Here is a 27990-nt window from a genome sequence, read left to right on the forward strand (position 1 = left end):
CGTACCGTGTTTCGGACGTTGAGTACGTTTGGAGATAATTGTAAGAATTCTGGTATTCACGAAGAAGACGGTTTCTTGGAAGACTGTCTTTAGTATCTAGTCCTTAATAAAGAGCTGATATTTCTCCACTGGTATTTCGAGTGTAACTTGCCGCGAGAATAGACGTTTCTTGATCTTTCGAACATTCGAAAAGACGTGGGTTAACTCGCGTAAACTTTTCGCACGGTTTACTGCTAATTCACCACCGAACTGGATCCCACGTGTTACGATACACCCTGTATGCATCGTATACGGTTAGAAGCCTTTATAGAGCCAGACAACTCGATCGAATTATAGTAACAGAGTTATCCGTCGGTTCGTGCGAGACGCCAACTCTCGATGGAATGGAATCTAAACTGATTTTTAATTCGTTTCAGCGAAAGGATTAAGAAACGGTAACACGAACTTGTCAACGTACGTACGCATTAAATACGAATGGTCGATTGCACGGAAAGTTGCTCGTCTAGTATACTCTTGGGCAAATTCAGTTAATTCGAGGCTGCGTTCGACCAAAGTTTCGGCAATTTTCATGAGGCTCGTTTGCGTTAAGTGGCTTTATCTAACGCGCTTACCCGAATCTGCATTTGACTTTATAATTTCATTTATGCCGAACCGTGCTTGGCCCAACCGCGGATTCGACGTAGGCGCGAGTAAATTAAAGGAAATTGAATTCTTTATCGGGTATAAGACGAAACTAACAATTTATTTGATCGATAGGAAAAGTATCTTTGTAAAAGTAGAGCTATGTATTTATCATGTAACAAAGGTAAATGTAAAAATGTACAACGTACATCGTATACATCGAGCGAACTCGAGATCTGGCAACAAAAGTGAGGATCGCTAGAACCTCGGATCGGTCAGAGAGAAATATAATGAAAGTGACGGTTGTCACTTTTGAATAACGAAACGCTTGGGCTAGATGTGAACCAGAAGGTACACCGAACAGTCGCCACGCACATATTCCGAGTAGCACCATCCAATGCTAATAAATATTGTTATCGTTACCACGGTGTTTTGGCTTATTCACCCGCGTCATATCCCAAAGTATCTAACTTTCAAAGCTACACAACGGATGAACCTGTAAGTAACGTCGCACTCGTCGGTGATATCTTTTACTGAAACAGAATATACGGCTGGTTTAGAGAATTTTCTGTGGGAGGGAATGCGCGTGAGATTTTTACTAATATTTCGTTATCTACTAATCATCTATCGCGAAAAACGTTCGATAAACGTGGGTTTGTATGTCGCTTGTTTGTTTACAATGTGGACGAATTAGAGGAATCGGCGAAAGGATCGAGGAGAAAACGCTTTCACCGAGGAATTAATTTAACACATCTGTATATCAGAGGCAAACTATGTCGAATCGAAATTTCCAAAATACTTTGTTTTCGAGCTATATAAATTGCTTCCTTTGCGGGTTGCCTACCTTTTTCGTTGCATTCGGCCACGGCTACGGAGAAGAACAACTTTTCTTCTCTTGGTATCGTCAATTTCTTAATCATGTTCTGTACGACTGGCACTTGTATTTGCGAACCTATCATCTGCAAGTAGTCCGGTAGGATTAAAAATTTGTAAATAATATTATCCACATCAGCATGTAGAATTGGTATCGTATCGTATCGGACGAAGGAAATTTGCTGAAGATCAACTTACGCTGCCTTGTTTTTGCGCGCAACACGTTATAACGCAGAGGGCTCTTCTCGCACTTCTTCGATCCGGCGCTTCGTATAATTTGTTACCTTCTTCCACCTCTGATATGTCGGGTTCTACTAACACGGTTCCTAATAGCTGAAAATCTCCTGTGGAACCAACAAAAATTCTTGTTAGTTTTAGTCCCATCTATTTCGTAGATAGGCAACACTTTGGCTAACCGATGGAAAATCGAAAATCGAGAAGAGAGAGTTATAACGTTGGATTTACATCTTACCGATTGTTGCTGACATTTTACGGATACAGGTCTCGACATCTTCCGTCTTTATCTCAAACATTGTGGCAAAATTGTTGATCAGATTCCCCATTTCATTTGTTGCCTGAATGGCTAGCTAAAATATGCAAATGTGCAAATATTCAATACAGCTGTTGGCGTAGGATCGTATCGATAATAAGAAACGGTAACGATAAGTTATTTAAACCATGCGGCCCGGATCGAAACGCTCGATACTTACGAAAGCGGGTACGAAAACCGCAACGAATATCAATAATTTCATGGTTAGGAATTTCACAGATCTATCACCAAACCTAGAAAATTGTCACGCTCGATTTCAACTCCGGTGGTTTGATTTCTACGACTAACGTCGAACGCACAGCATGCTACATTTATATCGAAGCACAAGTAGAGGTTAAAGATCCAAGATTATAAGCAACTTACGTTCGCGTAACGTCAATAACATGCACGATAAACGTAGAGAAAAATAATTGCTAGAATAGTGTCGTGGTTCGATTCCGTAAATCAATTAATTCCTGTTATTCGATCGATTCGACGCGTTACTTGTACATAGTTAGGCATAAGTACCAAGAAAGAGATACGGTAAGGTTTCCGTTACGCTAACGCGAATTGTGTGCCAAACAATCATGGAAATTTAAGAGCAAAAACATCAATTATTTTCCAATCGGATACTTCTTTTAGATCCCTTTAGAATTAATATTCCGCGAGTTTGTCGAAAACGTAGCTGGCGTTTTTAAGCGCTCGCAAAGCCTACCATTTGCAAAAATGTCTCTCCCTTTTCTTACGTGTCTATTCGGCGCGTAAGATCGGCGGTAACTTTATTCCGTGGTGTATGCGAGGCAACTTGGACCATTATGGGGTACATTATACCGCCTTAGAACGTGAGTCGCTTACGCTAACGCGATCCCTGCTGCTCGACGAGTAGTGCTCGTCCCTTGCATGTTTCATTTGGACTACAGGCTACAAGACACAGGACACAGGGCACAGGGTTCCGCAAACGTGTTGCAAGGATCGCTAGTTTCAGGCTACCTCTGATAGCGTGTCGCGTAAATAAAGCTAAACGAATAATAGGTAAAGGTAAACATATGTAACTAGCTAAGGGAAAGGCGATAAGGACGAACGAGTTGTTCTCTTAAATCGTTTTATTGAACCTTGTAAACGTGGTTATTTCTGATGGTTACAATTTGTTTACAATATTCGGCGAGCAACGTTTTTGCTAGACTATCGCGTTAACTGAAAATCTTCTCTATATAACAGTCGGTGTATTTGTTGCCAATGTTGCATTCGTCGGTCTCGCCACTCACTACAACAGAAAAAAAGATCGTGTATCGTGCGTTCTACATACGTACATGTATGTTAGATAGAATACGGGGGGAATCGAGCATTTTCTTAAATTAAAATTAGAGAGAAAGAAGCTAGCGACGGCAGTGTCGCTATGTGCCAGGCGAAACAAAACCGGGAAACTAGGACAGTCACTTTTTCAAGTAGGATCCGCGTTTGTTTTTGATCGTTAATTTAGAAAAACTGATAAGCTTATTATTTTTGTTTCTTTTCTCGGATATTGCACTTACACGTTCCGACGCATTCCTTCGCAATATTCTTGACCATATCGATCTCTGCGTCATTACCAGCGTGTACCGTTTCTATCATCTTGAGTATTGGCTCAACGTGGAAATCAAGGCCTGTCAACTGAAACGGAAAAGGAATAAATGTCGTCGACGCGTTCGATTCCATAAAAAATTGGAACATTTTGGTTTATTCGGTCAACTAGTTTGTCGTTTGTTGAAACTTTACTTACAACGTTCATTCGTTTCATCACGCACGCCTTCAAACAACCCATTACTTTTAGGTCGGCCTCACCGTGGGGCGACTGTACATTCGTAGCTTGCTCTGGAATAGATACATTTACGACGTTAGGATGCGTTTCCATCGCGTCGCGAATCGCAATTCAATCGTTATGCTGAAATGCTATTGCTATACACAGTCTGTACTCGGACCAAGTGGATACTTGTGGATACTTGTCTAAGAAAACGTATTCAACGAAATTGCGTTTTTTTTACCTTCTGTAATATGTAATTCGTCGGCGCAGGGTTTCACGTCCGGCATCAAATACTCCATGTACTTTGGTATGATATCTTGGTCTATACCGCGTACAACCGTCTATATCGTAAGTAAGGTTTACGATTATTTTTTACGAAACTAGACATTTCAGGATTTTAATTTCGAACTTGTAATTCTTAACAGACTATCGAAACATTTGTATTTTTTAAAGGCCAGCTTTGAAATTGTTGGCATAATCAGCCTCGGTGGTTAAGCATAGATATCACGATCGAAAGAAATTAAACGGAAAACACTGATACGAGGTTTGGCACTCACCGCGGTCGCCAACACGCAAGCAACAGCAACGATGATTTTCATGCTTCGGGTTCAATCGATATACGAACTTTAATCCCAAAAAGACAAAACGAATCGATTCTCGAAACTGATTTCGCTGAATAGTATCACCGACTGGTAACCGTAGGTCTCTTTGGATGTTATTTATATAGAATCCATGCCGAAAAATAGCTGGTGTTAAGGTCTGACAGGGTACAGCAGGAAACAAGATAATACCCCGAATCAACGAGTTTACATAAGACGCGATTCAAGTACACATAAAACGCATCCATTACGGACAATTCGAGTCAGATTTGTCACGATAAGTGATTGTTTTCTATCGCGGAATGAGACTGCTTAAGAAAATTATGCGATCGAAACGGCAGCATTACCGATGCGCGATGCTGAAACGTCATACGAAAATCGCGTGCGCTATAATTTTCTCGCAGTACCGAGCAGTAAAAGGAAAATGATACCGCATCGGGGATCTGTTGTCTCTGCGAATATTCCTTCTGCGAATATTCCTTCTGCGAATCGTTGGCTACTCGACCAATTATTCGCGTATTCGGTTAAGAATGAAAACTTTCTTTAAGATGGATGTTTTTCAAGGCTATCGGTTTAGTTGCATATATCATGTATTATATAATAAAGAGAATAGAATGTACTGTGGCGGTGATCAAAGTTCCAGTACGATACAAGCTTTCGATGAATAATAATATACATACATACATAATACACGCACGCACAGACGATTATCAATTGACGGTCATTTAATATTCCCGCACCTCTTGCCGCTAAATCTACATCGTTAAATCATTAGACTTGATCTTTTTACGTTTCCGTTGTTATCTAATCATTTTTATTGTCGAAGCTATTGTTTATCTAGGAAACATTCGATGAACGAATAGGCCATTTTGCACTCGTCCGATGTGCCTTTAACTGAAAGAAACGACATACGGTAACGTTAACGATAGATAAATAATTATTCTTTTTCAAGTTGATTCGTTTGACATTTTTGCGCTTGGCTTACCTTTTTCGGCACATTCTGTCAACGTTTGTTTGGAGCCTTGAACTATTTGCGGATCTTCGGGAAAAATGGTTTCGATAAACTGGATGGCCGGTACCAAGTCCAGTTTCGAGTCTTTCAACTGAAATCCGTACGACAACGTGATACGCGAATTCGTTATTACAGATTGGTCCATTTTCATCGACCGATATCGCTTACCGCGCCCATTGCTTTCAACGTGCATGCACGAAGACACGAAGCTCCTTCGAGTCCTGCCTTTCTGTCGTTATCGAATGCATCACGTGGATTTTCTGAAATATATTCGAAGGAACACCCAACGTTCCGCTCCGATAAAATAATAACAGACAACAGACGATAAGGGGATAGGTTTCAATTTAAAAAATGGTTGCGTTGCAAGAATCTATGACTAACACTTACGTTCGGTAAGACCATTTTCTTTGGCGCACGTTACAAATTGTTCCCTGTTCTTTTCCAAGTAGGCATCGACGATATCCGCGCGAACCATTGACTTCAATTTAACGAGTACAAATTAATCGAAACGAATCTAAGTTTCGGTGAAAATTTTCTATGAAATTATCGTCTGTGCACTTACCGCGGCTAGCAAAATACACGAGATAACGAAAAGACTGTTCATTTTGACTATTTGCAATAGGTTGTCCTGCGGTGGAAAATGTTGTTGGACGATTGAATCGTCTTAATTGTTGGAGCGTACTATTTATAACGCGAATAAGATTGCAAAAAATATCGTTGCATCACGTGTGCACGTTGCATCGACGTTACTAATGTATATTTTGTAAAAAAAAGGTACTACGCACATGATAATCACTAGGTTCGATCCTTTCGTGTTTGTTTTTCTATGGATACTACATATCAATGTCGAGACTTGTATCGCAGATGGTATCAACAATAAAGAAACGAACGAGAAAAAATCTCAATTGGTATGCACGTGACTCTGCTACAATTGACCAATGACTTGGGAATTAATAAGCGTGTAAACGATTAATGATTAACGATTAACAATTAACGATAAAGATAACGATAAGGATTAACGATTAACAATTAACGATAAAGGTAGTTTGAAATAAATTGTTGGCTTTCGATTCTTATCTATCTGTTATTTTGCTCGAGGTTTGACAATTATTAAGTGTTATTCGTCGATTCTCAACACATTCGTTAAGACACGTAGTTATTTTCGTTACAGAAAACACATTATTCATCCTTCGACTTGATCTTAGTGCAGCGTATAAATTCGAAGCCAATGTCGCATTCGTCGGTTTTGTCTTTAACTGAAACAATTGTAAAATTTTCGTTTGTAACTTTGTTATTTTGTTTCGTTTAATCGATGCCTACCTTCTTCGATACAGTCTTCGGCAACCTTGACTTGTTTGGCTATTATATCGTCATCCGTGTACACTTTTTCGATCAATTCTTTTACAGTCTCTATCTTTATAGCGGTGCCATCCATCTATTATCGTAAAAAAATATTACTCCGAATCATGTGAAATTGTCTATTTGTTTGCGACCTAAACGTTGATGATAAGTCACTTACGATGTCCATTCCTCTCATAATGCACGCTTTCATACATCCGAACTTTTTTCTCTCTTCGCCCTCCAAATTGATGTCAGCGAATTTATCCATATCGGCTGGAACGAACAAACTTTAATTATAATCGACGCAATCGATTTAAAAAAGAGAAAGAAATGATTTTTTTGTCATTTACTCGGTGAAATGTTGTGTTCCTCGGCACACGATTCTACGTGATCCTTCATTAACTCCCCGAATTTTTCGTTTGCCTCGTGACTGTCGCTACGTACCACTGCCTAAAATTTATTCATTTCTTTTCTTTACGCATTTCTTAAGCATATTCTCCGAAATTTCACCTTTCTACATATATTCGTATATATTTCGCTCTGTATAGATATACATATACACCTATGTGCATACATAGCATGTATCGCATCCAAATGGTGCTCGCAACAGTATTATATTTATATTTTACCCACCGCAACTAGGAAGAGGCAGACGACCGTCAACAGAAGAGACTTCATCTTGAAAGTTTAAATCGCTAAAGAAACGAACCCAAGAACAGACTGATGTCTGTCAATGTTTCGACACGATATTTATATAGAAGTCGTGTTAATATGTATTGAATCGCGCAAGGTGTTAGATCTTATTACGAAGTAACAGGAAGAGAAATAATTGCTCTTACTATCTGATTTACGTAACTTGTTTCAATTGGATTCGGAAAAAATAAGCAATTTTAGTCGTCCGTCGGCGTCGGTGGACGGATTTCACGCGAAAGATGATTCTGCGTGATCGGTTTGATAAAAGAACAATAGCAATAGCGTCGTCGTATTTGTCGTTTAGTAAACACGAGAACAACCGTTGCTACAAAGTGAAACGAACAAAGCTGGTATTTTCTGCGTATGAACGTAGCTATAGCTATAGCTATTCCTCTGAAATCGGAATGCCGCGAATCTTGAAATTCATTTATTTATCGTACAATTCTTGGAATAGAAAAACGTTGTTTTTGTTTCGTGGAAACTTGTCGTTAGAGAACAAGTTGGTAGAGTTGTTGTTTGCGTTTGAATTCGATAAAAATTAATACTCGATCTGTCGATCGTTTATCTGTCGCCATCCGACCTAGCCGTTTTCCGGATAATCGTATACCATTGTACATTATGCTCGTATCGCGACGAGTCTTAGTCATAGTCGTAGTCTCCTATTCCTCGATAAGGAATATTCTTATATTCCTAGATTCCTCAAGTTTCATTGTTTATAATGTAAATGTGCGTTGGAACAGGAACGTTGTGTAATACGAAATTTATAACGCGTTACTTTCTCGATATTGACTATTTTATTATTAACAATAGAACGCGATAGAAAACGAACGTAGGTAGATTTTTACAGCATACGAGGCTGTTTAATGATCACGCAAGAAAATTTATTCTCAGGACGAGATACAAACATTTCAGAATTCGAAAGGAATCGTAAATAGGATATGTATATTGTTATTGAAAAATCGGGGAATTCATGAATACGTTGTATACGTTTACGCGTTGTTTCAAGTAGAATTGTAGTTGTAGTAAGTGTAGGATACAATTTAATCGATCGTAACGTTGTGGTAAAATGTCTAGTTTAATAATCGGCGATAACCGTCGATTGATTTATCAATATCTTTTACAGTATGGTTTAGTCTTTGAATTTCTGCAGCCAGGTTTAACCGCTTTTTGATGAGCACGACGACGCCGACGACGACGACGACGACGACAAACCGATGCTTGAGCACTCCTCTTGCTTATCCGATCATTCTGTAATTTCGTCATAGACGAATCGTTCACGGTGCCAGGTAGAGCTGTAACGAGACAAACTTTGATTATCCCGTGCAAGACACGTTTTCCTTGGAAATTTCAAATTATCACAAGATACATTGATTATTTCATTTTTAGGAAATTGTTATGATCTTTCGATTCTTCTACTTTCATCGACATCATCATCGATCGTAAATCTTACGTCGAGATATTTATTATTCGCGAATCGATCAGATTATGTAGAGTCGCTTGGCGATCGCGTAATGGTGCAACTCGGAAAAGTCGAGTCGATGACTATGATATTTCCTGTTTTTCTATCATCGGAAAAAGTCCGTTTTAAGGGGCGATAGCCAAGTTTCGTTTTAGATGAAACGAGCACAGTACGAACGCGGTACGAAACGAGTATGCCGAAAATGTCTGAATCGGCGTAATCGTATTTAAAAATCACCTCTGAATCCGTCGCGTAGATGCATTTGCCAAACTCCCACGCTAGCTCGCATCCCTCCGTAGCCGTCACTGCAAACAAATTGAAATGTTTCGACGATTATCGAAATCGTTACAATTTATTCCTGTCGGATGATACGAATATCATTAATTTTATTCATCATTAATCGTATTCGTGACGTACCCGTACTCCGACACAATTCCACCGCATGTTGAACTCGGGTAGCATATTCTTCGATCAACATGAGACGAGCATTGTTTATGAACCAATCGTACATTATTTCGTCGTTTTTCATCTAAAATTAAACGTACTTTTCTATCGATAACGTACTTTAATAGGATATCGATAACTAGTCTACGCTATCGAAGGAGATGTTACTTACAGTTTTTGTCGAGGTTAGTATGCATTTCATGTAACACATTAGCTTTTCATCCTTTGGAAATTCGCCTCTGTGTTGACCATCTAAAAGTTCTACGCGCCAACATCCGACAAGATCGTTATCGTGCTTGATCAAATACAATTAAAGTACTAATGGTATGAATTGAATGAAACGCTACGTTATAATATACTATCGGTGGTTGTGCTGAATCGTAACATTTAATATTCGAGACGATAGGAAAACGAGTTGAATCTGAATCTGAATCTATACCTTTCGGAGCGTCTGTCTTCTTCGAGCAAACTTTCCTCAAGTTTTTAATGGTCTTCTTGGCCTCGTCTATAGTCATTTTTTTCTACGAAAGAAAGTATCCGTAGGTAGAGTCGATTACACGAATCGCGAATACGAAAAGAATCGACCGAGACTCACGCTTTCGGTGTCCCTGACGGTGATCAGGACGAGCATGAAAGCGATAAGCAGGAAAACGTTTATCTTCTTCATCTTTGTTCTTTTCGTAGATCTTTTCGCGTTATATGCTTGTTTTCACCCTTGTTACTCGGTGTCGCGCTTCCCTCAGCGTTGTATATGGAAAAGAAACGTACGAAAGACGTCGCGATGCGACGCGACCCGACGTACCACAGGAGTAATTCGTCTTGGATTAATCGAACGAAAAACAGCACCTCCATTCCCTTTTATAACGAGTCGGTGTCGCAGTAGGAGAACGGCCAATTTTTGTATCTTCGGTGACACGTTCAACCGGTGATTACCGCGTTCGCTCTACGATATTAAATCGTATACTCGCCTCCTCTGTTTTCGAGAGGACAATCTCAGAGGTTAACAACTGCGTCGGAAATGGAGGAGTAATGCAGTCACATAATTAGGTACGCCGACGCCGCGCGCCGCACCGATTATGCAATTACGGTATCACGACTGATAGCGGATACATTCGGATCGTTTCTGTCGCAACTGTTATCGATCCGATCCGATTTGATCCGATCCGATCCGATTCGATCGATCGACCCATTTAGGACAATTGAACCGCAACGATACGAGAATAGTTCTCCATCGACCATGTATCATTTTTCTTTAAACTATCATCGAATCGTTGTCTAATAAAACTCGATTTTCCCAACACTGATCTCTCCGAACTCATCTTGGATCTTAGTTGGCTCTCGATTGGTTTTATCGTTTGGTATTACGATGAGGTAAAACAGGAAAATAACTACTCGTTAGATTTTCGGAAAGAATATTAGGATCGATAATTTGCGGTAAAAGTTCATAATAACTTCCTTCTGTCAGGTCAGGAACAGCAGAAAATTGAGAAAAGAAAAGTCTATCGATGGGTCGCAGGAAACAAAGGAACGATGAAGTAACGTTTCAAAATGAATTTCGGATCGATGGAACTCGATGAGTTTCGTCGAGAAGAAAAACTTTGGCTCTCGTTACACGAAACGATTACGTTCGTCTTCGTATCCCTTGTTTGTCCGCGAACCACAAACAGAGTTCCGCTCGACTCTTTTTCGTCTGGTCGTGGTGTTTATTATTAAATTTAACAGGAAAACATCGATTACAACGTCAATCAGTTTTCTCCTTTTTCTCGTCTATCCCTTAATCTTCTAAGGGAAAAAGAATATTTCCGTATCCGCATGGTAGATGCATTGCACGTATTGGTAGGACATTTTGCACGGGTCGGTGTCGAACTCTGCGTATATCGTTAAAAAAACGAGTAATCGTTGAACGATCATTTCACGAGCTATTATTACACATAAAAACAAACGTATTATACGATACATATCAGACTTTTCTCTTACCTATGTTGTTACACGACATTACGGCTTTCTTTAATCGAGCTCCGATATCGGGTGGCATCACCGCATCTATTTGTTTCTTTATCATGTTGAAATCAATGTTTCCATTCCTGAACTAGACAGAAAAGTACAAGGTAAAAGAGTAACCTTCGCGAGTTTCAATAAATAACATAATAAATAACATTTCTTCTTACTCACGCTTCTCATTGCTTTCATGATACAATTCGTATAACATTGGAGATTGTAATCGTCTGGAAATTCTCCTCTCCTTATCCCAGAGACTAGTTCTACAAAATTACACGATAATTCAATATAAAATCCGTGGCTACGTTAACTTATCTATACGTCAACGTTACCTTCGGTGGTGTCAATTTTTTGCAAACAGGAGGCTCGCATAGACTTGGCCATCTTTTCCATTTGCTCTTGAGTAATAGCCTACGTTGCGTTAATAAAAAAATACACTTGTTACAGTAGTTTCATATGTACGAAGCAGTAAACTCACTCTAATACCAAACTTACACTTTTTACTGGTTGAAACGTTACAACCAGAAACAAAATTGCGTTAAACAACGCTTTCAAATACATGTTTAAATTTTTCATCCGATACAAGACGAATAAAGTGGAAAGAAATATCGATGAAAAAGAGAAGAAAAATAGTGCTTCTCTAAATTGTACGACTGGAGCCCTCTTTGACCAGTCTTCTCCTTATAAACTCTTCTGTACGGTTTCGAACGGCAGGATCCATCATCTGCTTCCTGGATAATTCGACATTCGCAATGGAATTACGATAGAAGACGGTGTTTGTCGAATTGATGACAAGTTTACTGGTTTTATATAACGCTATAAGGACCGACTTCCATACAAAATTATCGCTCGAGTCGATTTCTTTTTAGAAAAGTTCTCTACTTATTGTAACCATAGACTGGTAACGCTACGAAGCAAATTTTCAAGCCTTGCATCGTCGCGTCGCATCGCTGCCTTAAAAGTATCCGTGGATCTTAAATGCGCGACAGATAACAGAGAAAGTTGCCGTTATGATTTCGCGGATCGTTGTTTGGAAACGCGCATACGACATCCACAGAAATGTGGGTGAAGGAAGCCCGGTATTGCGCGATCGAATTCTTCGGGTTGGATTCGATGGCGCGTCGCATCGGCATCGTGACGAAATTTTTGTATCGCGCATACCATAGTATTTTTAGTCGTCGTGAAAATTCCAAGATGCCCTCTCACGGGACAAATTTCGACTAGGAGTAACTCATGGGTGTCTTGAACCGTACTCGTCGAACCGTTTTTCAATGTTGATCTGATCACCTCTGTTATTTAATCAATTTTACATCGTTGGCATTGCGCCCTGTTTTCCTATGTAACTGGTTTCGTAAACTTTTCGGAAACCTGGACGACCGAGTAGACGAGACAAAAATCACTTACCAACCAGTAACGCCTCGAACCTCAATTTTTGCTCGAGTTCGTTATCCTGCAAAACGAATTGACAAGACAAAGGGAAACGGTATCTCGTCGATCCTCTTTTTACGTGGGTTAACGAGAGCCGACGATCTCGTCTCGCGTTCGTGGAAGAAAATCAGATTCTGAACAAATGGGAAAAGACAAGAAGATAGAAAGGCAAGAGCATTCGAGAGAAAATTGCGGAAAGAAAAGGGTTGGGAAGGGTACGCTATGTAAATAACGCGATCGCCGAGAAGTCGCAGCGCCGACAGGGTCGTTCGAGTCCTAATTGAACGCATTTAATTAGCAGTAATAACCGAGTACGCGTTTTATAGGATAAGGTTGGGTAACAAACGTCTCGTTGCGTCGATAAGCTGCTGCCTCGTCAGTGTTACATTAACATGTTCGTATTATTATAATGTTGATCTTCGATCCGTCTAGCTTCTACTATACGAATACAGTTTACACGTATATTACAAATACGAACAACTAGACTTTTTATCGACCTCTACATTCATCGAAATAAGCTGCGTTTATTATCGTTTATGATCTCGACTTTACACGAACAAAACAAATACGCGCTCGATTATTTGGTAGCAATTGAAACAGTTTTCGCGTAACGAAATCGTACCGAGCTCTTTGGATATCGTCGATTCGAATTTCTTAGCGAGCCAATCTTTTCGCTTCGAGGATGAAAAAGGTTGGCTCTCGGCTCTCGGCTCCCGAGATACATACGTATACGCATCGCGCTCTTCCGGCACGATGCGAGATGTGAGTCACAAACTCGTTTTCTCTCTATCGCGAGCCGAACGTTTCTAATCTACCGATTCTCGTTTGCGACGATAGTCGACGAAGGGGTAAAAATACATAGATAAGTCGCGTTACCGGTTCGGGATACCATCGCGTCGCGTCAATCATCCAATTTCCAACTTTGAATACATTTCGTTACATTTCGACTTTAAACGCTCTGGAACGAAATTCTATGGTTCGCGTTGAAATCTGACGGTGATTGAAATGTGAAATCGGGTTCAGGTAACGAACAAATATTGCGATTAATCGAATGTGCCATGCCATACCATCGGAGGAGTTACGGATACAGATCGCTTCTACTATTATAATTCCAAGTGATTCTCCAACGTAAATTTCCCCTGGAAAGCGTGGACTTGAATTTTTCACGAATGAAACAGGAAGCAGCGAGGTAAAGAAAAAAAAAATGATTTCGACTCATATCGCAGACTATTTCTACGTTTCGTTTGACGTTACGCACGCACACGAGCACAAGCATAATCGTATCCGTTTCCTGAGTTTCGAGCGAGACCACGTCCATTTGATGATAAACAAACTAAAATTGTAACGCTCCTCAAAATAATCATCGTCAACAATATCTGGCGTGTATGTTGCCCGATAAAATAAACTACACTTTCAGCATCGAACGGACTAACGTTTTAAACGTAATTTTCGTATAATTTCAAATAAAACAAAGGAGAAGACACTCGCCTCGTATTTTAAATATGGACCATTTTAATCGAAGAAAATAATATTTAAAATAAGATTTTTCTTGTTTATTTTCTTCGACTACGAGACGCTCACTGTTACATTCTTCGTACAATGTTTTGATTAATTCTAGATAATCGCTACGATCGATTACGCAACGATAATGTTTCGGGTGAATTGTAATGTTAACGCGGCACTGGGAGTACGTTTTCTGACGATGCTGTAATTTTCTTAATTATACGTATATACCATACCCACCATTGCGAACGGAGGAATTAAAAACGCCCAACGGAAGTCTCGGATACAATTAGGTAGTTTAGTGCGGTTAATTAGCGATACCTGTGGAACTTGATGCAATACTTTTCAATGTTCCCATCGTTTTCCTATTTTTTTATTCGTCGAGTAGTTGCGTTAAATATACGTTTCAAATCGCTGTTATCGACCTATTCGACAATCTAATTACATAGGTACGTGATCGTACGTTATCGGGCATAACGAGACGATCGATAATTTTCTATTTCAACACAAAGGAACTTGTCCTCTTCTTCATCTTCCGCGCGAACGACTCTACCGCGGTCTCGTTTATTAATAAACAGTTGAAACTCTGTTCGGTCCGTCTTTCCTTTCTTTTAACCAAGGCATACCTATTACCTACTCGCGGCAACGTACAAAACGTACGCTCGGTGTATTTTAGTTGCATGATTCAGCGCCGCGGCGTCGCCGGACCAATACGCGCCTCCGCATCTTTCTTCTCTGTATTTTTTATTTTTTCACGCTCTTGTTTGTATCGAATCACGTTAAGCTGACGGGACAAAAGTTACTTTGCTGCGTGAAATTTTCGTTTCGATAATGCGTGGATCGTACAACATGGTTAACATAGTCGGCAACGAAATTCTAGCCGTTTCTCGGTCATTTCAACTGGGCTGTATACCATGTGTCGTACGGAGAAAACATGAATGTCGTTAATGAAAAATATTACACGGAATATTTTTTCTTGCGATGCATATGTCACTCGAATAACTCTCTTTACAAGCACTCGGACAAATGTACATTGCGTTTACACGAGCAATTGTTCGGAAACTCGAGACAAGAAATTATTACTATTTACTGTGTGTATGTATATGTACGAGTATATGTAGCATACGTGCGCCGCAACGCAACGCAACGCAACGCAACGTACGGGCTCCGTGAAAGTCGGCAAGCTGTAACTGTAAGGGCACAGTCGTTGATGCTGGTGGTAACGGTTGGTGTTGGAGAAGTGGTGACGAAGAGGAGGTTGATGGCAACGATGGTGTTAATGCTGCAACCAGTGGTGCTGGAGTCTTTCTCTGGTCGCAGTCCCCTTCCGCGACATTTTGCTAAAGCTAAAGATCGTTTCGATCAGATCGTGCCTGCACGGTTGTACAAGGAATTTGAAAACACGTGGTTAGGTCTGACAGTGATTCGTCGATGCATTTGTTGGTTTATACTTCGTATACGTAATCCAAAGGTGTTGTACACTTTTTTTTTGTCTCGCACGGCGACCAAGGGAACGATTCGTTCGACGCGGAGCGACGTGCCGGAATTACGCTCGCTGCTCTTACGGAATGCTTCTTCCTTGAAAACAAAGCGTCCGTGTCGCCTCGTTGTGTCCTTGTGAAAATCCTTCCACGGATTCGCAAACTAGCCATACGCGATTTGCGTCGAGTTATTTATCGTAGTTGAACGGAACACACATTTTCATTCGTCTATACGCTCGTTAATTCTTCAACTTTTTTTTTCGAACACCCGGTACACATGTAACACGTCAAAGGACCGTATATCTTTTTAAAGTGAATTCGAGCTTGTTACTTATCAACTTATCGTTTTACACACCAACGCAACGGTTCGTCATGCCTTTTTAGCCTGATCCGTCTCCCAGCCTCGCTCTCTCCCTTTCTTCTCGTACGATAACGGTGTCGCTGTAATTTCAACGCTTCACCGTTGCACTCCGTTTCATTAATGGCAATTTACATTGCGGCTGGGCTCGCCGCAAACCAAACGGAGTAATCTTGCATATTTCGCTCCATGGGAACGATTCTCAAGTGAAAAAAAAAAAAACAAAAATAGTTTTTAGGCGAGATGCCCTTCTCTCATTCTTCATGGAGTGTCTCTTTTTTCGAAAGTTTTTTTCCAATGAACAACGAAACGAAAAGAGACGAGACGCGTGTCATGGTTCGTTTCCATTGAGTCCGCATAGGGGTATGCGGGCCAGACTTCCGAGCCAATTTAAGCTGATTTCGTATGGTGATCGTCCATCGTGACTCTGTTTTAACCGTTTCCGGCGTTGCCATAACAGTCAAAAGTCATAAGCATAAGTAATATTTCTCGCGAAGAACGCCGACCGTATACTAATAATTTCGAGCGATTAAACGTTGTCTACCATTTGCCAGTCTTTTTAGGTAATTATTCAAAATATCTTTTATTTCCAACGAAAATCCACTCGACCTCTAGATATTTTCTCTCTTTACCCGAACCTGGAAACCTGTTAAACACGCATTTATGCGCATAAATACATGCTCCGTTTCGAACTCGTGTTCTGCCCCTTTCGAGCCACCCCTCCGCAAAGAGTCGCCCTATTCGCGGGCTTCGCGAACTTCTAACGAGACAAAAATGTCGAGATTACTACGATGGAGATGTCTACGACGGAGGATTGATCGACAGTTCTATCGCGCGCGCAGCTTTGTTCGAGGAATGAAACCGAACGCGAAACTGGGGGTGACGCGTCGCGTCGCGTTTTCCCCGAGAAACCTCTCTACCGAGGCTTATTACTTTTGACATTTTTACGTTTTGCTCGTGACACCTGATCCCGACTTTATTAAGACCCTTGGCAGACCTCGCTTTGCATCCCGGTTGGGTGAAAATAGTCACCCTCGAGATAAAATGACTTTCGACGAACGAGGGAGAAGAGAAACGAACGACGATTAACTTTCGAGTCTTCGAGTGGCGCGGTGAACCGTAGCGCACGATTTTTTCTAATTGTATTTCCTCAATTATATTGCGGCTGTATATGTACAAACTCCACGATATTCGACGTATGCGCTGCGTTCACGGGATGTATAATTTGCCGCATTGTTGGCAAGATTTTCACGCAAGAATTTGCTTAGCGTTGTCGGGGCGCGCGGAACTTCCCCTCGCGTTCGATCCATCGTAGACGATGAATTGAATTTAGAAACCTAAAAGCTCGGTCGAGGAGCATCGAGTGGCTATGGATGAAGGTAAACCATGTTAGATACGAATTTAACGAATTCGAATTTAAACTACGCACCGGGCAGTGTGAATTTCCAACAGCTGTTTATTCGCGATTCCAAATAAATTCTTTTACCCAGAAAGTTATTTAGAAGAATCAGAAAAATAACGGTGTTCGTGTTAGTCGTTAAATCATTCTCGTCCAGTCGAGCCGCGTTCCCATGTAACGCTTTAACATTATTCTTCATTGGTAGCTACAGTCATTGCCCTGATTGGTCTCGATTAAAATCGACTTGCGAAATCGTCCGAACGATCCTCGCCGATGACATCAGACAACTGTAAGACAGCCTACGAATGAACGTTCGTTCGTTCGTTCGTTTGAAACAACCAGATATAACACCAACTATAATTGACACAAAAAGCGAATTTAATCCATTCGAATTTCCGGACGAGAAATGAACAAATTTTGACTCGCGGCTTCGATACCGTCATTCTTTAATCTTATCGTTTAACGCGACCTACCGACGAGTATGCAAGTCTTGCATGGTTTTGCCAACAACGCAAACAAGAAAGATCAGAGTGCAAACAGTTCAATTTGCGTGTCACTTGGAGACCGCTAGAGAAAATAAAAATTCTCGATCTGGAAAACGTGTAATCCGTAATCGTCGTTCCCACTCGATTACCTTTTGCGCATCAACGCAACATCAACAATTATTGTCTCAAGGCAAAACGGCGACCTTCGTTAAATAACATTTGCCCGTAGAGTTTATCGCGGTGTCTTTTGCACAGCATTCGCCGATTTAATCCACGCTCGTAAATCCAAAGATGTTGAAACAAGCATCGAGACTCGTACAGTTTAACGACGACGCCATAAGCCGACGCTTTAGCGGAGCTTACAATTTAAATCCCCGGGGTTGCACGCGAAACCGATGAAATATCATTGCAAATTACTGACAAAATTCGACCCAGGCGGAAATTCGTCGCGATCCACGCGATGAGGAGGGTTCCGAATAAGAGAGACGGGCATTGATCGTAACGATGAACAGTTTGTACCTTCGAGTCCTGATGAGTGAAGTGGAGTGTACCGAACATGAAAGGACGCGCGTGAAATCACTGTTGAATTATTCCATGTTAAACGAAACTGTGTTTCTGGTTTGATTACAGATACGGCTCCTGTGGTGCGCGACAATTTTCGATGTGTCGGTTCGCGTGTTTTTCGAAAAAGTGTTTCGATTAATCATCGTGCGACTACGATTAATATGAAGAAAAAATGACGTCGTTGATACAGAGGGACTTTGGGTCTCCGAGGAAGAGGGAATCCACGGGCAGCAATGCGTCCAGCTATTTAATGGTGAATAAAAATGATAAGTATATGTGTACCGCAAACGTACGTTAATCTTGACAATTTCGAGCGAAATAAAGAGGCACGCGGAAAACGATTAGGTCGAATAGCGGACTAGTGGCGAGTATAGCAGATGCCGGGAAACAACGAATCAACTCTCGATGATCCGTATACGTCGTTCCAGCACTTTCAATTCCAGAATAGCATTTGGTAAGGGTCACCTGTCCACCTCGCGAACACAAGCCGTCGCAATCTCAGAAAAAGAATTGGAGTCGCTTTCGGGGCTCGCTTTATCGCTGTCCAAATAACTTCTGATACGAGGATCCTGCGTAACCCTTATCCTTATCGCGAGATGTCCACGGATACCGGTTGTAATCGTATCGTCGTGCGACAATAGCCGGTTATTTACAAGCGACAATCCGGGAAACGATGTGAATTCAAACTCGAAGACGTCGATTTTGCGTGAACGACGCTGGTAAACGTAGCCTCGAAAGTCGCGACACATACGGACCGAAGGGCAGCGACGCAAATAATTCGTCAGTCATGACTGCGAGAAGGAAAGTTGATGACAAATATCTAAGAAACGCCAGACGGTGGAGCTCTACTCGATTTTCTCCATTCTTCTGGCGTTTCAAACTTCCATTCCATTCCATGCTTTCCGTATCAAAGTTGGCGTCTACTTTTCACTCCTCGGATACGTCTCTTCCCGATTTTCGTGTCGGTATCGAGCGAGTAACGTGGCCGGAATTTTCTAAACGATGGGAGAAATATCACCGTAGGCGGGTAACTCGAACGTATGGTATGCAAAGAGGCAAAAAGTGAAGTATCGTCGTGGCCGGAGGGTCGGCAAGAGGAAAGCCGAGTCAGCGGAAGGAATCCCGTTTAATGTAAATTTTGTCGTGCACCAGAGTCATATCTTGCCATTGTAGAATTAATGTTGGCGATGTTTCCTTTTCATTTCCGGTCGCTCTCCGCGCTTGCGTCGCGACACGAGGGTCCTTTGTTTCGAAGGATGGAAGGAACGATTAATCGTTTACGATCTTGGCACGTTTAGGTAGCTTTACGAGCGCGTAAATTACTTTAAACAAATCGTTTTCATCCTCTGTCGATAACTGCTCGCTACGAACGAGCGAAGCCAAATGGCTCCGCAATCGTGGCCGCAGGTGACGCAATTAACTCGAATTTCAATGGCCGAGCTGTCTAGACGATTATGCGAGAACACAGAGTCCTTTCCCGTCGCTTCCACCCTTACGACGACTACTACGTCCCTCGCAGCTTAAAAACGCTTCAAGTCTGCGCGTGGATAAGAGCGGACAACCCTCTATCCAGGAGGATACGCGTAAGTCGTGCGAGCTTATCGAAGCCTACGAGAGAATTTGTCCAATTCGAACCACGGACATAGACGTCCTCGGACAGTACCAACAGTTGCCCGAGACCGAGAGGAAACTTTCTAGACACCGAAACGGCCGCGGTGCGAGCGTCTGCGATGTCCCTTGATATGGTTCGATCGATGCGCACCGGGTGTCGAAGGAACATTGTTTCGTGACACGATTGTTTGGAGTTTTAGTCGCAACGGGATTGCGCGCGATGGTAACATTATTTTTTTTTTTTTTTGTTAGTTCATTTTGTTTATTCAGTTTATTTTAACGTATGCGTCCATGTACGTGTGCACGCGTGCATCGAACGAGTCCCGTCTCGCGATGATCGCTACCAGTCGATCGATCGATGTTGAGAAAAAGAGAGAAAAAATAAGTTAACGTCGACAAGTTCCAAGCGAGTAAACGTTTCTATCGCATCGCGCTAATCCATCGACGCGCAACGGACGTGGAAAAAAGTTTGACGATGCGAGAGTGGGTGGGAAAGAGGAAGGCGCAAAACCGTAGCCATAAATTCTTGGTTCAATCAAGTTAAAACGATGCTAAATTATTTGGAAGGATATACGATGGTAAAAGTCGGAATCTCGAGAGCGCGCAATAGCGACCTTACAACCATTCACCGGGATTATGTTCTTCGGGGGCACGTGGCGTCCGCGTCCCGTAGAACGCGCCCCTTTAAGCTACGACGTCGACGACTTAAAGGAGACTTGGTCCCTGCAAAGGGACGATATCCTTGGAGCGAGTCGAGGTTCGACTTGGTGAATTTTTTCGCTGAAAAAGTCAGAGGTACTCGTATCTTTACTCGAGATCTAGTTTCTACTTTCTTTTTACTTTATCGCGATACCTTGAAAAATGTATCCTACACTTTCAGCTCACTTTTGACAGCTATGCAAGAGTATCGAGAAGTCGCGTTTTGTTTGGATCAGATGTTGCTATGGAAATTGAACGGCGAGCTGGTGGCTCGTTCGTATCGATTCCCGGCTACGAGTATGTACTTGTACGTATACGTACAGGTACGTGTATGTACTATGTACGCACGACCCGTAACGTGGACTCGCAACCGGCGTTAAACTTTAGTTTGCTTATCCGCGTTTCTTCTCGTTACTTTTCTTTGGTGATTGTCTTGTATTCGTTCGGGGCATTCCGAGTAGCGAATCGGTCGATCGTACCAGGAAAGCGTTTGTCGAGACACCCGTTACACTCGACGCTTCCGTTGAACGTGTCCCTATTAAACGAATTCTTACAACGGCATCGGCAGTGGACATTCGACTTTTGCGGGAGACGCGCGCCGCTAACCGGACGCGTGTTCGAGGTTTATTTGTCGGTCGGGTGCATTATGTGCGTGCATCGTCCATTACGATAACGAGCTGCCGGCCACCAGAGCCCGTTTAATTGTCGTTTGCGACGCCTAATCGTTGTCGCACCCCCTCTACGTTTCGCGTGCTACTAGCTGTGACTGGTATAAACAACACCCGGTGAAAATAACCACGCCAAGTCGACCGTGCTTGGACGCGCGGTGCATAGAAATCGACTCCGATAGAACCGCGACGATTATTTTAACTTCGCCAACGGTTATCGCCAACTCGATGGAAACTTTCGACAGACGAACCAAATTAATCGCGTTCGCGGATGTCCGTGAAAAATGTAATCGATTCGTCGTCGAAATCTTGCTCCATGGCGCGTATTCTTCCCCGTCAGCGAATTTAATTAAACAAAGAACGGAATTGAATTAAACACGGCGACGATGGTACAACGTGTTGCGCAGCAGCAACGACAGCGGCCGGTGCTGATTGGATCTAATCCGTTTAATTCGGGGAATGAGTTTCAGCGGGCCATTTTAATTCAAGCGCGCTGCCATGTCGTTGCGTCGCGTTTGCTCTTCCAATGGCCTCCTTTTTCTTCAGCTTTCAGCGGAGCTGCCCTTGGACCGTCGCGCGTTTTAATCGTGGACGCGTGTACCGAGGCTTTCGCGCGGTAACGTACGTGTTTGAATGTTTTCAAAGAATTGGCAAAGGAGGAGCGTTCCGTATTTCAATCTTCGAAGCGACGTCGACGCGACCTTCGCTGCAACGAATAACCTCTTACCTCGAGAACCACTTGGAGACCTTTGGACCTATCTAAAACGAAGATCGTGGAGTTTAGAATGAAAAAAAAACGAGCGAATCGCGTATTTTGGCCAGGGACACGAAAATCGTCCCTGCATCTTTCATAGGGGTTGAAAAGCTCCAGATTGAAAATCCCGCTAACTCGGCCACGGCCGGACTCGCGACGAAGCAGTCGAGCTTATTCTTGCTTTGCAAATAGCCGAATGACGCGGTTGCACCGGTCCTTTATGCGAACGCTTTTCAAATTTTCCGTACGTGACCATGTGTATCGCGAGTTCTATACGCGTTTATGTCACGGTCGCCCGTGCCCTTTTTACATAGTGTTTATTCTCTCGAGGGTATACTTTTGGTTTCTGCTTGGGGGTTATTTTTAAAAAGCAGCGACCTACTTAACATACAACGTAAACGTAGAACAAAGATGAAAATGATGTTCGAACGATGCATATTTTGAACAGGGACATACTCGAACGCTCTCGTCGCGAGTGCATTTATCCGTGTCCGTTAGGCTAGTGGAATCGTTTCCTTTTATTTATTATATTTTTAAACAGCCCATCGTACATATCGCGTTAACAGTTTTCGGCGGAAACGCTCGAGGACGGTTTACAAATTCCAAGGTCTACCCTCAGCCTTCTCGTTGGTTCGGCGATTCCATCGATTTCCATCGGGTTTGCGAGCAAAGGTTCGGCAGCTGGAATATCTAACCAGCGTCCTGTAGGGTTTCATGGTTGGTTGCTCGCATGACTCACACCGAATACGCGTACACCACCGAGTTGCGCGTGCAAGCTAAATATTCCCAAATCGAAGGGATCGCGTTAAATTTTCAAAGACATTGAATAGAATCGAAACGAATTAACCGTTTGAAATTCAAGAGAGATTCGTTGAAAGGAATGACGTACTCGTGACACGACTGGACTCGATATCGATGGATCGCTGTCCGCGACGCCGATGCCGACGCCGACGTCGACGCGGAGTTGAGCGAGGGTTGTGAACCGAGGCGAGGGTTAGGGTCGAATTGCAATTACATTCTCACGATGACCCTTTAAGGGTTCTGGTGGTATTTAAATTGCGCTCGAGAATGGGCGTTACACTCGGTTGTATCGCATTATTGCAGCGGGCATTGGCGAGTCGAGTCTCGAAAAAATGCGACCGAAGCGAGCAGTTCTTTTTCGAAATACATCGTTTACTTCTGGATTCGAGCGTTAACTGGCCGCGACGGTTCGCGAGAAAGATATTCGATCCGAGAAAGGTGTCGCGATCCGATCGGGAGTAGATATAAAAGCATCGAGAATCGAGCAAGACGTTACCTCTGCTACCTCTGCTACCGTACTCGATACCGCCTTCGTCTTGAACGGTGAAACTTTATCGGACGTTTTCTCCGCGTTCAATATTGACTTTGCGAAAGTGCCTCCGGATGGAAACCTTCTAATTTTCCGGGCTCCGACTCGGCGATACAATGCAAATACAGAGGGCATTCGCTGTACAATGCAAACCTCGCGACGCTGTATCTATCCTTGCGAGCTGTAATTCCAGCGAAACGAATCTTTTCATTTTACGCGTACTCGTTAAACGGTTAAACACGATCGATGTACCGCTGCGAAGCGAGGTGTGCTTCGACAGCCCTAACCCTAACCCTTTTTGCTTCTCTTTCAGCTGCTTAATTCCCTGGCGACCGATTTGGATTGCATGCTGAGCGAGCTCTGCACGACTCCAAATTCCTACGAGCGGTGAGTATTCGTTCTTCTTCTGCTTTTCGGAGTGTTCTCGAGGTCAAGAACGGTGCTAGTCGAGCGTCGTTAGACTCTCCGTACACACCTTGACGTATTCTCTCTTCGTTTCGAGATATCGTTTCGAGAGAACATTTTTTAGCTCGTTATAGGGGTCCTAATCAAAGAAAGGCGCTACATCGCGTAGATTCTCGAACAGGGTGACACCGTTGAGCAACCATCGTTGCCAACCCCTTTCGCGTAGCAACGGTTAAATCACCAATTCCTGTAATTTACGATGGAAATATTCCCGACGCCTCGTGGTCGCGTGAACGCGGAATAATTTCCATATCGTAAGGGCTTTCTAGTGATCTATGGGAGACTTTGCCTACGGTATCCGCCACGGTATGTATGTATATAGGATACCTTGTAACGGCCGCTTCGTCGGATTAACCGCGCGCCCATTTTCGAAATTTATATCATCTCGCTGGTTTTATTTTTCGCCGCGTTGACAGCTTCGAATCGTTGTCAAACTCTTACCGGAGTTACGTTTCGACGATAATGAAAGCGATTCGCTATACGGAATTTGAAATGATATTTCCGAGCAAATGGGACATTTTCGATCTCGTTATCGCAAGAAATTCGGCATCGTGTGGCAACCCTTCGAAGACAAAAAGAGCGCGGTCGTTGTACTCGAAGGATATTAGAAGAGGTTCCAGGTTGCGCGGATGGTGTTCGTCTAGCGGCAAGAAACGGCAAGCAGCTGGCAACCAAAAGCGATTACGCATAATATTATGACGCTGATCCTGGACACATGCCGGCAATTGGCTCGTTTGTTCGCGAAAATGCTAATTCCGCGAGTATTTATCGTTTGTCGGCTCGTCGTTCAATCTTCCACGCAAAGGGCGTTCTGCGTTGCATTGCGTTGCGTTGCGTTGCGTTGCGTTGCATACACGTCTGCGCGCGGTCTAACGGTACGAAAATATCCAGTAAAATAATGCGTTCGCGTTGGCGTCGACATCGAGAGGATAGAAACAGTCGATCGGGAATTTTCGAGGTCTCTGGCAAATTTTCAGTCCCGCGCCACTGTCGCTTACAAACCCCTAGAACGCGAACCGCGTTCCCGGCGAGGTGGGAGAGTGGAATTGAAATGAAATTCCATCCCCAGGCCGCAGCTACGCGGTTGAATTATTATCGGTCGGTAATCTCGCTAAAAAGTTCAGCCTCGTTGAAACGCTGCCATTCTTTTCGTTCCGTCTACGATCCTGCCTTTCCTGTTTTCACTTTCGACGCTCTGTCGTCTCCGAGCGAGTTCGGACAACCTAACCGGCTCCAATGCTGTAATCGATGCTGCGCGTGCGCGTGCGCGTACTCGTTTCCACGTTTAGTTAATCGAGTAGCGTAAGTTATTGTAGATAATCGATTTTATCCCAAGTACCAGAGGTTCCCTAGTTTACAACAATTTGCAGCCTCTTTCTCTTTGTTTGCATCCCTCGACTTACCCGACCCGAAAGAAACACCAGCGAATTCGTCGCTCGGACTGGAACTGAATTTTCTCCTATCGCGAGAAGAAACGGACTCGAACGATCCAAGGGTGCGAGCCAGCCGACTCAGACATGGAACGAACGCCACCGCGCCGATCGAATTATCGGGAAACACGATACAAGAGAGTAGAAGAGCACCGCGGGGATTCTCCCAGGATGGTTTCTCCGGCTGCCACCGGATATCCCCCTGATTTCTGACGACTAACGCGAGTCTGATGTTTGCGAGGGGAGCTACCGCGCGTACACGGCTACGCAACCCTTATCCGACCGCCCCGTATCGTTAGCCGTAGACAAAGGGTGTGTCGCCGAAATACGTGCCCCCAGGCGCCGCTAATTCTACCGATAATAGATTCTAGCCTGTCCGTCGCCTCGCGTCGCGAGATTTTTCTTCGATCGTAGATGCTGCGTGGGTTTTAGGCGCGTTTTGTTTCCCATTTATCGAAAAGGGAACGTTTCCTCGTCGTTTGGTTCGAGGTACACGCGAAGAAGAAGCGAGGCGATTCTGCGGAGACTGCGTAAATCTGTCCGATCCTCCTGTCGTCGGAAATCCGACAATTGTTTCATTTCCGGCGCGGCGCGGCATACGTCAACGCCAGCTGGTGTATCGCTTCGCGCACGAGTCGCGCAAATATCTGTCTGACATGTCGCGATTACGCCTCTCCGACCTATGAATACACAACGGAATATGGATCGCATCAAGCCGGGATACACTTCAAGTATAGCGCGTGTCGCAAAACGAGTCGCAAATGCGCGCTCTCGATATGGTATACATATTCGATCCAAAGGAAACTGTTGAAACGCTTACCGTAACTTCATAGGAGTCAGGTCCAGCAGCCGACCATCGAGCAGAGTCGAGTTGCTGCGAAATTTTGCGGGCTACTGAAATTTATACGAATCCGATTCGGATGGGATCCGTGCTGGAATCTGGCCTCGAGTCCTGGGTCCCCTCGTTGAACAGGGCCAAAACCAGGGCCAGACAACCGACACGAGGGGAAAAGGAATTTATAGCGGTAGACGAATCGTACCTATCGTTTCGCGACCATTACTGCGAACGACGCGACGCATCGAAAGTGAATTTTGTTAAAACTGCTGTACTCGATAAAATCGACGCGATAATTGGCGCTGTCGCCTCCGAATTCGCTAATATTCGGAACGATGCCGTTTCGTCATTTATCTGGCAAGGACGGTCCATTAATTTTTTGCGCTTCGTTACCTCGCCGACGCCGACGAAGAGAAAAGAGTGGGTCGAGTACTACGTTGATACTACGTTGACTTGGTCCGCGGATGATTACAGATTAACTCGTTAGCCCCTTTTTTTTTTTTTTTCATATATATGATGAAATAGTCGACAAGTCGCGACGATCGCCGGACGAAGAAAACCACTTCCTCGTGGACGAAACTACTGGTTCGCTATTGGGAAACGTAATTGGGATGATTACGCTTTGTCGGTCCAACAGCCAGTTCCACTGAAACTTGGAACGCGATTAGCGGAATGCCCTGCTGGTCGAGAACTAATCCAGAGGGTCGACTTCATCCGCCCGGCTCTTTTACTTTGCCACCTCGGATCCATGCCCTCGGCAATTTTCTTCTCCCTTTCTGCCCGTTCTCCAATTTAACCCTGAAACCTTTATGGCGCGGAGACACGCGTCGGCGTCGTGGCATAAAATCGCTCGCGTGCGCGAAAATTCAACGAAACGCGGGTCTTTCTTCTCCTCCAACGGCACGGAAGAACCCAAAGGGGAAAAATGACGATGGCGGAGGAGGATGCGATTGTCGCTGCGAGTAAAAAGATGAGTTATCGCGGTTATCGTTCCGCTCGGGTTCCCGCGCGATCCTCCGCGCGGGAATCGGGCGAACGACCGCGATTAAATACATATCGCATCAGGTTGACGTTCCGGTCGTCGTAAAAACCGCTCGATAATCGAATCTTGGGTACCTCGTTGGTCCAGGCGTTTCGTCACCTTTGAATCCATCGATATAAAGCGTTGAAATTTCGAGTTTACCGTACCTTTCAACTCCAACATTCGTTGCAAACAACTTTAACGACGAGAAATTTGTTTGATTTTTCCTCCTTTTAGTCATTCGGATCATGATTTTCATTTTAATCCTTGTTGGTCGTCGACGACCCCTTCCGCTGCGTCTTACTCTTCTCCTTGGCGGACGCGCAGCAACGTGATTTTTTGGTTCGTTAGACCCTTTGGTCCCGTGGTGCGGGTAAATTCGATTTACTTTCGGTGAATTTAATTTCTCGCCTGCTACGAGGCCCTCTTCGTCGAACAAGCTTGGAATCTTTGCAGCTTTAAACGAAAGTTACAAAGGTATTTGTAACGAATGCGAGAAAAGATTTTATTTATTTATTTATCGATTCACTTTGTCGAGCAAGATCTGCTAAAAGTGGTAAAAATTGTAAATTTTATCTATCGAAAAATGCCAATTCCATTTCTCCCGAGC

At 43.3% G+C, this 27990-nt stretch overlaps 6 protein-coding genes across 12 annotated transcripts in view; 1 reads left to right on the forward strand and 5 right to left on the reverse strand.

The window, feature by feature from the left end:
• The window catches only part of LOC128886310 (protein sprint), a 70319-nt gene that overhangs the window by 3400 nt on the left and 38929 nt on the right, over positions 1–27990 (forward strand). For 3 of the 5 annotated variants that reach the window (XM_054141037.1, XM_054141027.1, XM_054141029.1), the window contains exons 2-3: positions 18634–18820; positions 23943–24016. In XM_054141037.1, the coding sequence (XP_053997012.1) occupies positions 18740–18820; positions 23943–24016 (155 nt within the window). In that variant the 5' untranslated portion in view covers positions 18634–18739. Of the gene's footprint in view, positions 1–18633; positions 18821–23079; positions 23095–23940; positions 24017–27990 lie in introns of those variants that run through there. The other 2 variants (XM_054141035.1, XM_054141034.1) reach the window with 2 other exon arrangements.
• Positions 722–26803, reverse strand: LOC128886311 (uncharacterized). Of its 3 annotated transcripts, XM_054141042.1 has the most exons (10): positions 26793–26803; positions 4361–4507; positions 4045–4144; positions 3783–3874; positions 3556–3673; positions 2205–3287; positions 1967–2081; positions 1693–1838; positions 1466–1580; positions 722–1154 (listed from the first exon to the last, which is right to left on the reverse strand). In XM_054141042.1, the coding sequence occupies exons 2-6, from the start codon at positions 4400–4402 to the stop codon at positions 3214–3216; spliced, it is 426 nt and encodes a 141-aa protein (XP_053997017.1). In that variant the 5' UTR covers positions 4403–4507; positions 26793–26803; the 3' UTR covers positions 722–1154; positions 1466–1580; positions 1693–1838; positions 1967–2081; positions 2205–3213. The 3 variants fall into 3 exon arrangements, with proteins under 3 accessions (XP_053997017.1, XP_053997016.1, XP_053997015.1); XM_054141041.1 differs by lacking the exons at positions 3556–3673; positions 3783–3874; positions 4045–4144; positions 4361–4507; positions 26793–26803 and having other exon boundaries at positions 2205–2365; XM_054141040.1 differs by lacking the exons at positions 3556–3673; positions 3783–3874; positions 4045–4144; positions 4361–4507; positions 26793–26803 and having other exon boundaries at positions 1421–1580; positions 2205–2365.
• On the reverse strand, positions 4975–6130 carry LOC128886315 (uncharacterized). Its single transcript, XM_054141046.1, has 5 exons — positions 5977–6130; positions 5802–5892; positions 5583–5674; positions 5388–5505; positions 4975–5296 (listed from the first exon to the last, which is right to left on the reverse strand). The coding sequence occupies exons 1-5, from the start codon at positions 6016–6018 to the stop codon at positions 5229–5231; spliced, it is 411 nt and encodes a 136-aa protein (XP_053997021.1). The 5' UTR covers positions 6019–6130; the 3' UTR covers positions 4975–5228.
• On the reverse strand, positions 6485–7546 carry LOC128886314 (uncharacterized). The gene is made up of 5 exons (XM_054141045.1): positions 7389–7546; positions 7106–7205; positions 6934–7028; positions 6735–6849; positions 6485–6670 (listed from the first exon to the last, which is right to left on the reverse strand). Exons 1-5 carry the CDS (start codon positions 7431–7433, stop codon positions 6594–6596), a joined length of 432 nt encoding a protein of 143 aa, XP_053997020.1. The 5' UTR covers positions 7434–7546; the 3' UTR covers positions 6485–6593.
• On the reverse strand, positions 8472–10195 carry LOC128886313 (uncharacterized). The gene is made up of 6 exons (XM_054141044.1): positions 9947–10195; positions 9791–9872; positions 9524–9612; positions 9325–9436; positions 9145–9212; positions 8472–8740 (listed from the first exon to the last, which is right to left on the reverse strand). Exons 1-6 carry the CDS (start codon positions 10016–10018, stop codon positions 8723–8725), a joined length of 441 nt encoding a protein of 146 aa, XP_053997019.1. The 5' UTR covers positions 10019–10195; the 3' UTR covers positions 8472–8722.
• On the reverse strand, positions 11034–12029 carry LOC128886312 (general odorant-binding protein 72-like). The gene is made up of 5 exons (XM_054141043.1): positions 11845–12029; positions 11682–11760; positions 11524–11612; positions 11329–11440; positions 11034–11219 (listed from the first exon to the last, which is right to left on the reverse strand). Exons 1-5 carry the CDS (start codon positions 11923–11925, stop codon positions 11134–11136), a joined length of 447 nt encoding a protein of 148 aa, XP_053997018.1. The 5' UTR covers positions 11926–12029; the 3' UTR covers positions 11034–11133.

This window comes from Hylaeus anthracinus, unplaced genomic scaffold (genome assembly GCF_026225885.1).
Source record: "Hylaeus anthracinus isolate JK02 unplaced genomic scaffold, UHH_iyHylAnth1.0_haploid 11982, whole genome shotgun sequence".
Lineage (NCBI taxonomy): Eukaryota > Metazoa > Arthropoda > Insecta > Hymenoptera > Colletidae > Hylaeus > Hylaeus anthracinus.

Excerpts from the sequence above, each read along its gene's own strand:
- LOC128886312 (XM_054141043.1), bottom strand. The coding sequence starts at position 11,925 with ATGAAAAATTTAAACATGTATTTGAAAGCGTTGTTTAACGCAATTTTG. Across the intron at positions 11,761-11,844 it reads CGTTTCAACCAGTAAAAAGT|GCTATTACTCAAGAGCAAAT; the intron begins GTAAGTTTGGTA and ends AACGCAACGTAG. Across the intron at positions 11,613-11,681 it reads AAAAATTGACACCACCGAAG|AACTAGTCTCTGGGATAAGG; the intron begins GTAACGTTGACG and ends GTAATTTTGTAG.
- LOC128886315 (XM_054141046.1), bottom strand. The coding sequence starts at position 6,018 with ATGAACAGTCTTTTCGTTATCTCGTGTATTTTGCTAGCCGCG. Across the intron at positions 5,675-5,801 it reads AGAAAATGGTCTTACCGAAC|AAAATCCACGTGATGCATTC; the intron begins GTAAGTGTTAGT and ends AATATATTTCAG. Across the intron at positions 5,297-5,387 it reads GACAGAATGTGCCGAAAAAG|TTAAAGGCACATCGGACGAG; the intron begins GTAAGCCAAGCG and ends CGTTTCTTTCAG.
- LOC128886311 (XM_054141040.1), bottom strand. The coding sequence starts at position 2,246 with ATGAAATTATTGATATTCGTTGCGGTTTTCGTACCCGCTTTC. Across the intron at positions 2,082-2,204 it reads CGGTTTTCGTACCCGCTTTC|CTAGCCATTCAGGCAACAAA; the intron begins GTAAGTATCGAG and ends TGCATATTTTAG. Across the intron at positions 1,155-1,420 it reads TTATATAGCTCGAAAACAAA|TAAAAGATATCACCGACGAG; the intron begins GTATTTTGGAAA and ends ATTCTGTTTCAG.
- LOC128886313 (XM_054141044.1), bottom strand. The coding sequence starts at position 10,018 with ATGAAGAAGATAAACGTTTTCCTGCTTATCGCTTTCATGCTCGTCCTG. Across the intron at positions 9,613-9,790 it reads GAAGACAGACGCTCCGAAAG|AACTTTTAGATGGTCAACAC; the intron begins GTATAGATTCAG and ends GTTGGCGCGTAG. Across the intron at positions 9,213-9,324 it reads GGAATTGTGTCGGAGTACGG|TGACGGCTACGGAGGGATGC; the intron begins GTACGTCACGAA and ends ATTTGTTTGCAG.
- LOC128886314 (XM_054141045.1), bottom strand. The coding sequence starts at position 7,433 with ATGAAGTCTCTTCTGTTGACGGTCGTCTGCCTCTTCCTAGTTGCG. Across the intron at positions 7,206-7,388 it reads TCTGCCTCTTCCTAGTTGCG|GCAGTGGTACGTAGCGACAG; the intron begins GTGGGTAAAATA and ends AATAAATTTTAG. Across the intron at positions 6,850-6,933 it reads TTATGAGAGGAATGGACATC|ATGGATGGCACCGCTATAAA; the intron begins GTAAGTGACTTA and ends TTACGATAATAG.